At 46.6% G+C, this 11,221-nt stretch overlaps 1 protein-coding gene across 2 annotated transcripts in view; it reads right to left on the reverse strand.

The window, feature by feature from the left end:
* The window catches only part of LOC111153324 (polypeptide N-acetylgalactosaminyltransferase 7), a 144,117-nt gene extending 133,378 nt beyond the window's left edge, over positions 1-10,739 (reverse strand). For both annotated transcript variants that reach the window (XM_022512281.1, XM_022512291.1), the window contains exon 1: positions 9,452-10,739. In XM_022512281.1, coding sequence (XP_022367989.1) covers positions 9,452-9,577 — 126 coding nt within the window. In that variant the 5' untranslated portion in view covers positions 9,578-10,739. The remainder of the gene's footprint in view (positions 1-9,451) is intronic.
* Positions 10,740-11,221: the final 482 nt, after the last annotated feature.

Raw genomic sequence — 11,221 nt, forward strand, 5'->3', positions numbered from 1 at the left:
TTCAGGATCCCAGGAAGGGATCTAGAGCTAGAATGAAACAGTGGACCCCACTGTCAAAAAACCAACATCACCTGAAATGCTGAGCAGACAATTTTGCTACTCTGGTTCTTCCTGTAATTACAGGTCAGGCAAATTAATGTGCTAAAAACTAAAAACTGCCTAATATTCTGCGGATAAAGTTTCTTTTCCAACTTCAAATATTAAAATGTTGTTCTGGTCACAGCTTCTTATAAGTTACTGGATTTCAGACCAAGAGAGCGCAAAAAAAATGCCTGCCATGAATTCTAATCGTTTTAACAGAACGTATGTATAGCATATAAAGTATATATTACTACACCCACATGATTACGGTTTAGCTTAAAATGTACAGATATGTCTATATACACACATGGGGGGAGGGTGCAGAGAGGCACCTAATTAAGGCGGAACAGATAGAATCCAACATATGCTAAGTTCCCCTTTGATAGTTAAGTTCTCTAAAACCCTTCCTCTTCTTGTATTTTTATCTGGTGAAGGTGATTATTCACCACTTGAACTTCTTTTTCTTCTAGCCGGTTCCGCTGGGTCATCCCACTTACAGGGATGCCAGTGAAGATGCCACTGTGTCCCTCCCAGGATCCAGGTGCTATGGTTCATCTACCAGCAAGCTTCTACAGCCACTTTCCAGATCCCTAATGGTGATCAACTCTTGCTCAAATGCTGGAACATCCAATACTGCTGATGGCCCTGCCCTTAAATTATCTTTGCCCATGTTTTCTACAGGGCAATAGGCTCCAAATCTTCTCCTTCTGCCTATGCTCCTTTCATCTCTCCCCCGCCCGGCACCTGAAAGGAGGCATTTTCCGAGTTTCAGTTTCCCTACCCACACTTTCCTCCTCTATCCATACAGAGTTCCTTCATTTACCAAGCCGGTCCTCAAGCTTCAGACATATTCCTGCCAATGATTTGCACACTTTGCATCCAGTACTGATTTGGTTATGAGCTCCACCTACCCAGTAGACACGGTCTATAAAATATGACATGCCCCCCCACTAAAAAAAAAAAAAAAAAAAGTCTACATGCCCAAGCCAAGCCAATGTTTTGTTTTACAGCCCCCAAATCTCCCCATCCCCCAGACCAGCACTTCTCAAAGTAGGATCCCTGGACCAGCAAGCTGGGAACCAGTTATAAATGCCAATTCTCTGCCCCACTTCAGACCCACTGAATCAGAGATTCAAGGCATGAGGCTGGAGTACTTTGTTTTAACACACCCTCTAGGTGACTCTGAGGCCTACTGAAGTTTGAGAACCTCAGCTTTAAACAGTTCTGTTCCTTCTAAGGCATCAGCATCCTCCCCTTCCAGTTCCATCCAGAGGGTTCCTCCACCTACACTCCACACCAGCTAATTCTACTTTCAAAATCTCGCTCTCCTCATATTCACAGTCTTGGTCCTCCTAGCTTTTAGGCCTCGTCATATCCTAGGAGGCATTTCTCTCCTCACTGAAATCCAGCCTGCACTGCTTCCAGATTATTCCTGATAGCCCAGCTCTGGCCATTCATAGTATTCAATCTTTCAGGGCTCAGACTCTGTCTTTCTAGGGTTTGTTCTCCCCTTCTTCCACTCCCCAATCCCACCTTCCAGCCATGCAGTCCCCGGGATTTGCTGTAATCTTTCATGACTTTGCACATACTGCTCTTCTGTCCTCACACACCTGTCCCTCCAATACATGTTTTCTAAAGAGCTCTTGATGGCACCCAGGCCCTACAGACTAGATGCTGCCTTCTCTGTCCCACAGGACCCAGTAGACTTAGCTAATACAGTTCTTGCCCCACCACTACGACAGGTCGTCAAAAAAAAAAAGTCATTACTCATTTTGCTTATCTTGGACCCTACATAGATGACTATACAATTTATCATCCAACCCAGGGCCCCATTTATATCTGCAAGCTTATCAAGTACTATATTTACTCCAAACTCACCAGGCTCTAGTCATCCTGGCCCTTTTTCAATATTTTTCAAACATTATAGCCTTTCATTCCAACATCAGTGGCTTTGCACTTTCTGTTCCCTCTGCCTGGAACACTTATCCTTCAGAATTGCATTACAGGGTTATACTCATTCTTTGGGTCTCAGCTCAACCACCGGCCCCCTGAACTTCCCTGCATGGTCTCCACTGCCCCTTTCTCCTTCATGTTACTCTGTACTGTCTTCAGTGTTAATATTTGAAATTACTGCTCTATTGTCTCTATGTTCCTTTCAATGTAGCCCGCTTGAGCACACCTACTTGTTAAAATCTATAGTGTTTGGTCAGAGCCAAGCTCAAGTCCAAATACAGGAGACAATTCTGGCTCTACCACTTAACTATAAGTAAATGACCTCAGGCAAAGAGTTCACCTCATCTATAAAGTGACAATTACATCAGACTTGCATTACAGGGTTGTTGTTACCATTAAACAACATAATATATATAGAATGCTCTCGTGGCAAAGAAGAGTCAAGGTATTTTATCTCTTGCATGTTATCTGTTATCATCGCTATTATTATTTACTGCTCTAGAGCATCTCCAATGCCTACAGCAATGGATGGTACTTAGTAGACACTCAATAAATATTTGAAATACTTGAGCAAATTACTGAATCAAGAGTTGATGATTAATGGATGTCACCACTCCCTCAACTCTACTTCAGAAGCTTCCAAAAATCTTCTCTAAGTGCTGACTCAATAAAACCCCAACCCAGTTCCTTGGCCTACCATTTAATTCCCTTCAAATTGTGGCCCAAATTTACTTTCTCAATCTTAATTTCCAACAATTTGTTCTAGTAAAAAAAGAACTTTTTCTGGTCTCACCTTATTCTGTTAGTGTAGACTGTTCTTCCTTGCATCCCTCCCGGATCCCACGGACACTCCAGGACTAGCCAAATGTCATGCTCTTGCCTCTGAACATCCACCTCCTATGGCTGTGCAAAAACCTCCTTTTTAGGGGTGCTTGGGGGCTCCATCAGTTAAACATCTGCCTTTGGCTCAGGTCATGATTTCAGGATCCCAGGATAGAGCCCCTCATCGGGCTCCCTGCTTAGCGGGGAGCCTGCTTCTCCCTCTGCCCCTGCTGGTGCTCTCTCAAGTAATTAAATGAAATCTAAACAAACGAACAACAACAACAACAAAAAAAACTCCTCCTTTTTACAACCGTTCCTATTGCCAAACAGATCATCTCACTTACAAAAGGAGCTCCAAGTCTGTGTCCTTGCCATCTCTGCATCTCCAGTGCCCAGCCCAGGGTCTTGCGGAAAGCAAGCCTCGATACGTTAGTTGGAGCAAATGGAAGGTTGGAGGTTGGGAGGTATTATCAAAAGGGCCAGCTTTATATATCAAAGAAATCTGCAATATGGACACAACACCTACTGTGCAGTTGTTAGGTAGAAACCTGAGTAACACATTATGTCAACAGTTTTTATCTCTTCCACTGTCCAGTACAGCATCTCCAATGCCTAGAGCCACGGATAGCATAGTAGTAAACACTCATCTGACACCTGTTGAGTAAACATTTCATGCCTTTTTTTTTCCTTTTTAAAGATTTTATTTATTTTTGACAGAGGGAGACACAGCAAGAAAAGGAATCAAGCTGGGGGAGTGGGAGAAGGAGAACAGGCTTTCTATTAGCAGGGAGCCTGATGCAGGCCTCAATCCGGGGACTCTGGGATCATGACCTGAACCAAAGGCAGACACTTAATGACTGAACCACCCAGGCGCCCAATGATTCATGCTTTTAATAAAAATAGATCTCCAAATTCTTACAAAGAATTCTGTTCACATTGTTAAGGCATAATTCACCCTCTCACCCCTCTCCCTTTTCCACCATGCAAAACCCAACAATAAAATCACTCCTTTCATAGACTCAAGCTATGTCCATTTTACTCTAGAGATTATAAATTCTTAATTTAATCACTTCTCCTTCTGTCAGATTGTACATTCATTCTTCAGGGATGAAAATTAGAATTCAAAACACGAGCAAAGACAATGATCTAGGTTGAAGTCAGATAATCACAATCATTTTCCTACATTCAAGAGCCGCTCAAATCTTGCTGACCAACTCTTTTTTTAGAACTCTGGAGTTAGAATTTACAAATGTTCTGTTTACAAATGGTCCACACTCAGAATTCGGATTTTCATTCATGTTGCATTATTTTCTCTCCCCTTGTCTCCAATTTAGGACTGATTGATCTAACGCAGCTTATACTAAAACCAAATAGTTGCAGCCCACACCTTATCTCCTATTCCATGCAGCTAGCCTCGATCACAAAATAGTTATCCAAATTCAACCTGCTCTTGAACAGTTTTCGTTCCTTCCTTATGAATAATTGTGCACTCCCTGAATGGCTATTCTCCACCTTCTCCACCTATGGATTTGGCTCTTGACAAAACATTCTGTGACAGCTCAGTGTTTCCTTATTGCTATTTGGATTAAGGAAGAAAGGAACGAACCCCATGCCCTGTGAGTATTGCATCTCTTCAACTAGGATGAGATCCCTTTAAAGCGGGGACTTCTACTTGAGGTTTTCTTGGTACTCTACAATGGGGTCTTGCTGGGAGGGACGTGAAGAGGCATGGTTGTAACAAGTTTGATGCCTTTGACCTTTGACCACTGGCTGGGCAACACTTCTGCAAAATCCACAGATTTTGAATTCTTAGGAACGTTTGCATTTCTGGGGTGTCCAGGCCTAAGGGGGCGACATGAATGAATGCTTCAGCACCCTGGTAGATGGGGGAGATAGTCCATGAGCTACTCCAAGAAACCTAAATCCTGCCTTCAAAGGACTCAGTCAGTGGCTTACAGTGAAATGAGAAAGCTTCTGATTCTCTCCCCCCAAGAAAGCACATGTACATAAAAGTCTGCATTAATTTCAGGAGGTCTGTAACGCCCCGAGTTCATAGACTTGGAGTTTTTCATTACAGGTGTGAGGGAGGACAGCAATACATAACAAAAACAAATCCCAAGGCATTTCAACTGGGGAAGTGAGACAACAGTGACCACTTAAGACACTACGCTTTTGATAAGTGATAGCTCTATTCCTAATATCAATGGAGCTTCCATTTGAAATAAAGTCTTAAGGTCAAGGGCAAAGTCTTTCAGGTTGCAATCAATCATCACAGAGATAAAAGGGTTTGGTAAGGTGGAATTTGACTGTGACAGGGTAATAATTCAGTCACTCAGCCTCATTTAAGCAATATTCCTTTCAACTGGTCTTAGCTTATCACTTAAAACCTCTCTGCCTAGGACCCCGACTCCTGAGTTAGCCCTGCTATGTATGCTCTAAACCTAAGGGGCATTAATGGCTTGACTAAGGTAGTATCTGCACATACAAAGAATCATCCATTTACCAGCAGTTTCTCATCAATACTGGATTAGCTATAATAAAACCATTGAAGACCTCAACATTTCCATTACAAACCTTTATTGTCAGGAGCTTATGGTTCAATTTTAAATTCAGGGCTAGGGGCGCCTGGGTGGCTCCGTTGTTAAGAGTCTGCCTTTGGCTCAATTCATGATCTCAGGGTCCAGGGATAGAGCTCCCACATCTGGCTCCCTGCTCAGTGGGGAGCCTGCTTCTCCCTCTCCTACTCCCCCTTCTGTTTCCTCTCACTGTCTCTAATAAGTAAAATCTTTAAAAAATTTAAAAATTTAAAAACTCAAGGCTGAAACCTGGAATGTATGGTTTGGAAGATACTATTTAATTAAAGGAACTTTCTGCACTTCGCAAGTACTAAATAGATGGTCTTAATAAATGCTGACCTCAAAATATCCAGAGGACAAAGCCTAAAAAAGTAAGCCTTCCCATAAGCATAAAATAGAACAGAAAATGTATGTTTGTCTTCAGAACTTTCAGTGTAACAAATAATCCATCATCCTAAACCTCCTGACACCTTCTCTACTCCCACATCCAATCACTAGTTGTGATACCTTTGCATCTTTAATAGCTCTTGAATCAATTCTTTACTTCAATTGTTACTCTGCAACATCATGTCCCACCTGAACCATTATAATCTCCAACAGGACTCCTACACTCTGCTCTTGCTCTAAATCAATTCATACCTCCTGCAGGCAATCAGAATCCTTCCAAAAGACAAATCTAATCAACAAATCTAATCAAGCCCCCCCACCCCCCGCCACTTAAAAATCCTTCCACGGCTTCTGCTGCTCTGAAGACCTCATCTTTAGCCTGGTCTACAAACATTTACATCCTCACTCTACCTCTCCTCTCATTCTCCATGTTCTAATTATATTGGTCTTCTTCCAGTTCCTCAGTTCACCATACTACCTCCTACCTCAGGACCATTGCACATACTTCTCCCTCTCAGGAGTGCCTTCTCCCACATCCATATCAACTATCTGTATTCAGATCTTCAGATTTCAACTCACTATGTCATTTCTTCAGGGGTTTTTATGACCAAATTTCTGTTCTTATCCCTTATGGCTTTTCTTCAAAGCATGTAGCATAATTTTTATTTGCAGATTTGTGGAGTTTTGATTAAAGTGGGTGCTTTTTTCCCCTCACAAAGCTGTAAGATCCAGGGTTAGTGGTAAGGAGTACTTCCTCGATAACTAGCATTAGTATATAGTAGGCACTCAAAAACGTTTATTGATTAAATCACATCATATACCACAGAGTACAATTTGAACAGTAAGATCATCTTTCACATCATTTACTTAAGAAAAAGAGTGAAAGGCCCTGAATGAGGAAGGAGATAAGAAATGTGTTTCTCATCTTGACCATGGGTATTATGTTTTGTAATAGTGACCTCCACAGCTGGGCAGATATAAAGTAGTCCAGGTTTTTAAAAACAAAACAAAACAAACAAAAAAAACACCGAGGTTGCTACAGACTTTATTGCCTGGCAGGCACACTGAAAGTGCAAGACAAACAATGGCACAGGGTGGAACCACAAGTTCAAGCTTGCCAGAGTAGAGGCAGAACCTTTATTTGGTAGATTGTTCTAGCCTATTTCAAGACATTTACAGGGATTTAGAGAGATCCAAAAAAGCCTACAGGTGGATCAGCATTAAAGAAAAGGCAGGTGCGTCACAGTGCGGGGAGGTGTCTACCATGATAATCAAAGGAAAAGAACTAGAAGGCAGAAGGGAAACTCAGGAGTCAGAATCTGTGTGCTGGTCAGAACCTTCCCTAAATTAGGAAATGTTCTTCTAGTGCCAGATCTCAGACGTGCTCAGACTAGTTTTTAATAAAAGGAGGCAAAAGTCCCTTATTTATGCTCGTAATGATTCACAAGCTATGCCTTAAATTGCAGTTACCAACTGCCTGTATTTTGTTTTCCTGATACAGAAGGATTCTTTTCAGTGTCAATTTACATTTAAAAGTCTTAAAAAGCTAGCTTCTGTCTTTGGCAAATGATAGCAATGACAGTGGACCCAGTGTCTATCAAATAAGTTGAGCCAAAAATCAAGATATCACCTGCTATTGAATGACTAGCCTTGTGGCTGGGTAGTTATTATAGAACCACTTTAATAAAGACTTATTACAGAAGAGATGGGTATCGGTGTGGATGTTCCATCACCTCTTTAAAAGACTTGTCATGTGAACTACAGGGCATTCTGAATATGGCTAGTTTTGTCAGACTTTCCTCCGTTTCTCCCAGAAAATGGGGTTTTAACATTCCTAGCTCTGTGAAAGGCCATTTAATGACTTAAACACTATCGATTGCGATATTCAGTTATCCTTTGTCAATCATCTTGAAAGCAAAAATCATAAAGAGGTCACCATCAGCCCACGAGATCTGAGAGGCTTAAAATCACAAACACACTAAAAGGAAAACTTGGGACTTTTTATTATTAGTACTCAGGTGACTTAGATGGGAACCCACCCCAGTATTATAAAGAAATTCCACTTCAATCGAGACTTCAAATTCTAAAACGTAAGAGTAATCTAATTTAACCATATCGACGGCAACTGCTAAGGAAATCTCTAGGATTCTCATTCTTAAAATGAAGCCTAGTCATTCAACTTCCTGATGCTAAGTTAATGCTAAGGAAAGTTAATAAAGGAGATCACACAGACGCAGTGTGGGTAATATTTGCAAAAGGCACTTTACTAGAGAGCCTAACTCCTCCCAAGGCCCCTGGGCCACTCCGTGGCCCTGAACTCCTCACGCCCTCTGTCACCCTCAAGGGCAGCGGGCCCAGCGGGCTACCCCGGGCTCCTGGATGAGGACGGAGAGGGGTGCGGCGGCTCATTTTCGGGGAGCCGAATCCGGGCACGGGGATTGGGAGAAGCCGGTATGCAGCCAACCAACTGGGTCAGCGAAGCCGCAGTCGCGGCGGCCCCTTCCCGGCGCGACTCACGGTAACTAACGTTCCGAGGCGCCTGACTAAACCCTCAAAAGCAAGGGAGTGTCAAAGCTAACACTCGCGCCTTGCGCGGCAGACAAATGCGTCCCAGCGGAGCCGCGGGGAGCTCCACTCCGCGGCGCCCCTCGGCGTCTGGCTGGGCGAGCTGGCGGCCAAAACCAAGCGACGGGGCGCCGGTACAAGTTAGTTTTCCGGCCCGAGCAGCCCTGCCACAGCCGGGTTAGAGGAACCAGTCCCACATCCCCCCGGACAGAGCCGCTGGGAGCAGGCGGGCGGGCGAGCGACGCGGCTCTGGAAGAAGGGACTTCCCCCGCGCTGTGCGGACTGCGGCCAAGGGGCTCGCGAGTCGGGCGGGGACGCCCCTCCGCCACCTCGGGCCAACCGCCCCTCCCCTCACCAGGGAAGGGAGGAAGGGCCGGTCCAGGGCGAGGCCGCGGCCGCACATCGCACCCTGTCTCCCGGCCACCAGAGCTGCGGGGGGGGGGGGGGGGGGGGGGGAGCAGGGAGGCGGCGCTCTCCGTACGAGCCGGAGGCGGGGCGCCATCTCCCTCCCACTCCCGGCAGGCAAGCGGGCCGGGGGAGCCGGGGGCTGCGAGCATCCCCGGACGGGTGGTGGCGGGAGGGAAGGCTGCACCGAGGGGCCTGGTCCCGAACGGCGGTGATGGCAGCGGCAGCATCTCGCCTCTTTCAGGCCTGCACGCGCCACAGGCCGCAGCCTGGACCAACCCCGCGGCCCCCAGCCGCGACCGCGGCGGTCCCGGCACGGAGGAGTCGGGGAGCTGGGCGGCCGCGACCCCAGCTCTCCTCCGGCTCCGCCCCGCAGTCCCGGCGTGGAGCGCGGCCGCCGGCAGCGGCGGCGGCGGCAGCGGAGCCCCAGGAGGGGGAGCGCGGGAGGAAGGGGAGGCGAGGGGGCGGGCCGGTGGCTGGTGGCCGGGACCGGGTGCTCGGGGCTCGGCGCCCCCGATCGGCCCGCGCTCCGCCAGCACCACCTGCGGAGCTGCGGCGCAAAGCCGCGCCCCGACCCCGCCGCCCCTGCTCCCGCCACGCGCGCGCGCAAACAAAACAAGTTGCAGGTCGCCGCCGCCGGAGGGGGCGGGCGGGTCACTCACCCTCATCCTGCTCAGCGGGCTTGGGTCGTCCGGCCGCGGGGACAGGGAAGACCAGAGGACTACTAGCCCCAGGAAGCTTCCCACCACCAGTAAACTGCGTAAGATGAACCCAATCTTCAGCCTCATCTTCCTCTGGCGGCGAGAGACACAGAGCCCGGCGCAGCCGCCGCCACAGCTCTCCCCTCCCTCCTTCCCCCTCCTCCGGCTCTCCACCTCCTCCCTCCCCCACCCCTACCGCTTCGGCTGCCGCCCTCTTCGCCGCCTGCCCTTTCCAGCTCCAGATCCGGAACTCCCCTTGGCTCTACCTTCCCCCGGGCTCTTCCCTCCGCCCCCCTCCCCGCGGCTCGTCGGCTCGGACTGCGCTCAGCCGCCGCGGCCCCCCCGCCCCGTCGGCCTCCGCAGAGCTCCAACCGACCCGTGTGCCTCGCTCTTCCAAGCTTCCTCTCTTATGTCCCTACCCTCTTCCCGGCCCGCAGCCCTCTTTTTCTCTCCCCACTATGTCCAAGAATCCTCTTGGCAATTCCCTGTTACCTTGTAACTAACTTACACTTTCCCCGGGTCTGGTCCTTAGCCTTTGCCCCACTGCTCAGCTCTGAAAGCTTCCAGATTCCCAAACTTTTGTTTTAATTATGGGCCATAACTCTATCCTTAACTCCCGTACCCTCCGGGATCCCGCGGACCTAGAGCGGTTCCTGGCTGCCCCTCCCTTTCTTACACCCACTACCCGGAGCCCCCAGCCGCAAGGCTTGCAGGAAGCAAACCCGGAAGTCAGGGCTACCACTGCCGCAGCAGCAGCTCCACGTGGCTGATTTATAGCTGGGAGGATTTTTTCTTATTGATTGTTCTTGCTTTTTCACACGGCTCCTTAAGGAGGTGAATTTGTAACTGAAGGGCCCAGGTGTGATGTGCACGTATCACTGGACTGGAGGGGTTCACCTGCAAAGCCAATATTCACTTTCTCTGGAGCTAATTAGAAGAATGCTTGTCTCGTGCTAATAATATCAACCTTGTTCATGAGCTGTTTCTGTTTGGAGGACCGAGGATTGGGGATTTATTAAACAATGCTCTACCTTCATTGCCTCCCTCAGACCTAATTTTTACCACTTAATGGACGTTCCTTGATTTCTGTTTTTCAACCCTTTTCTGCCTGTGAGACCTAAATTATACAGGAAAGGATATCGACAAACGTGTACCAAATGCCTCACCCTGAGGGAGTAATTTTAACGTCCATATCTCCCAATAAAGGTGACAGTCACTTTATTGCCAAGCGTATGTGATTACGTTATCAGTGGACCATATCTTAAACTGCCTAATTTAAGTTAAACAGAATGTTTAATATCTTATCCTAATATTTAGGATGGTGAAAGTTCATCCTTTTTCCTAATGTCTCATATCTAAAAGGACTTTTAAAAAAGTAAAAACTGGTTATTTAAATTTTTAAAAAATGAAATAAGGAATTTGAATCATCCAGATAAAGAACTGTACCAAACTAACTTCATGTACTTCCTAATTTGGGTTACAATACCTATATATTGAGGAATTCCGTAGATGCCATAATTTCAGAATTTCCACAAAGTATTTGAAGTGATGTCCTTGTGAACAACATAGGGAAATGTAGAATGGGTGACAATATAGTTAGGCATATTCTTGTTTGGCTGAATGAATAATTGTACACAGTTGCAATATAAGCCATTATAATACACAAATCACCTAGAGAAGGGGTATCAGGTGTTGAACACAAATCACTACCCAACCCAGCATTTTTTTTTA

This window comes from Enhydra lutris, unplaced genomic scaffold (genome assembly GCF_002288905.1).
Source record: "Enhydra lutris kenyoni isolate GAN:26980312 unplaced genomic scaffold, ASM228890v2 scaffoldscaffold3, whole genome shotgun sequence".
In the NCBI taxonomy this organism is placed as follows: domain Eukaryota; kingdom Metazoa; phylum Chordata; class Mammalia; order Carnivora; family Mustelidae; genus Enhydra; species Enhydra lutris.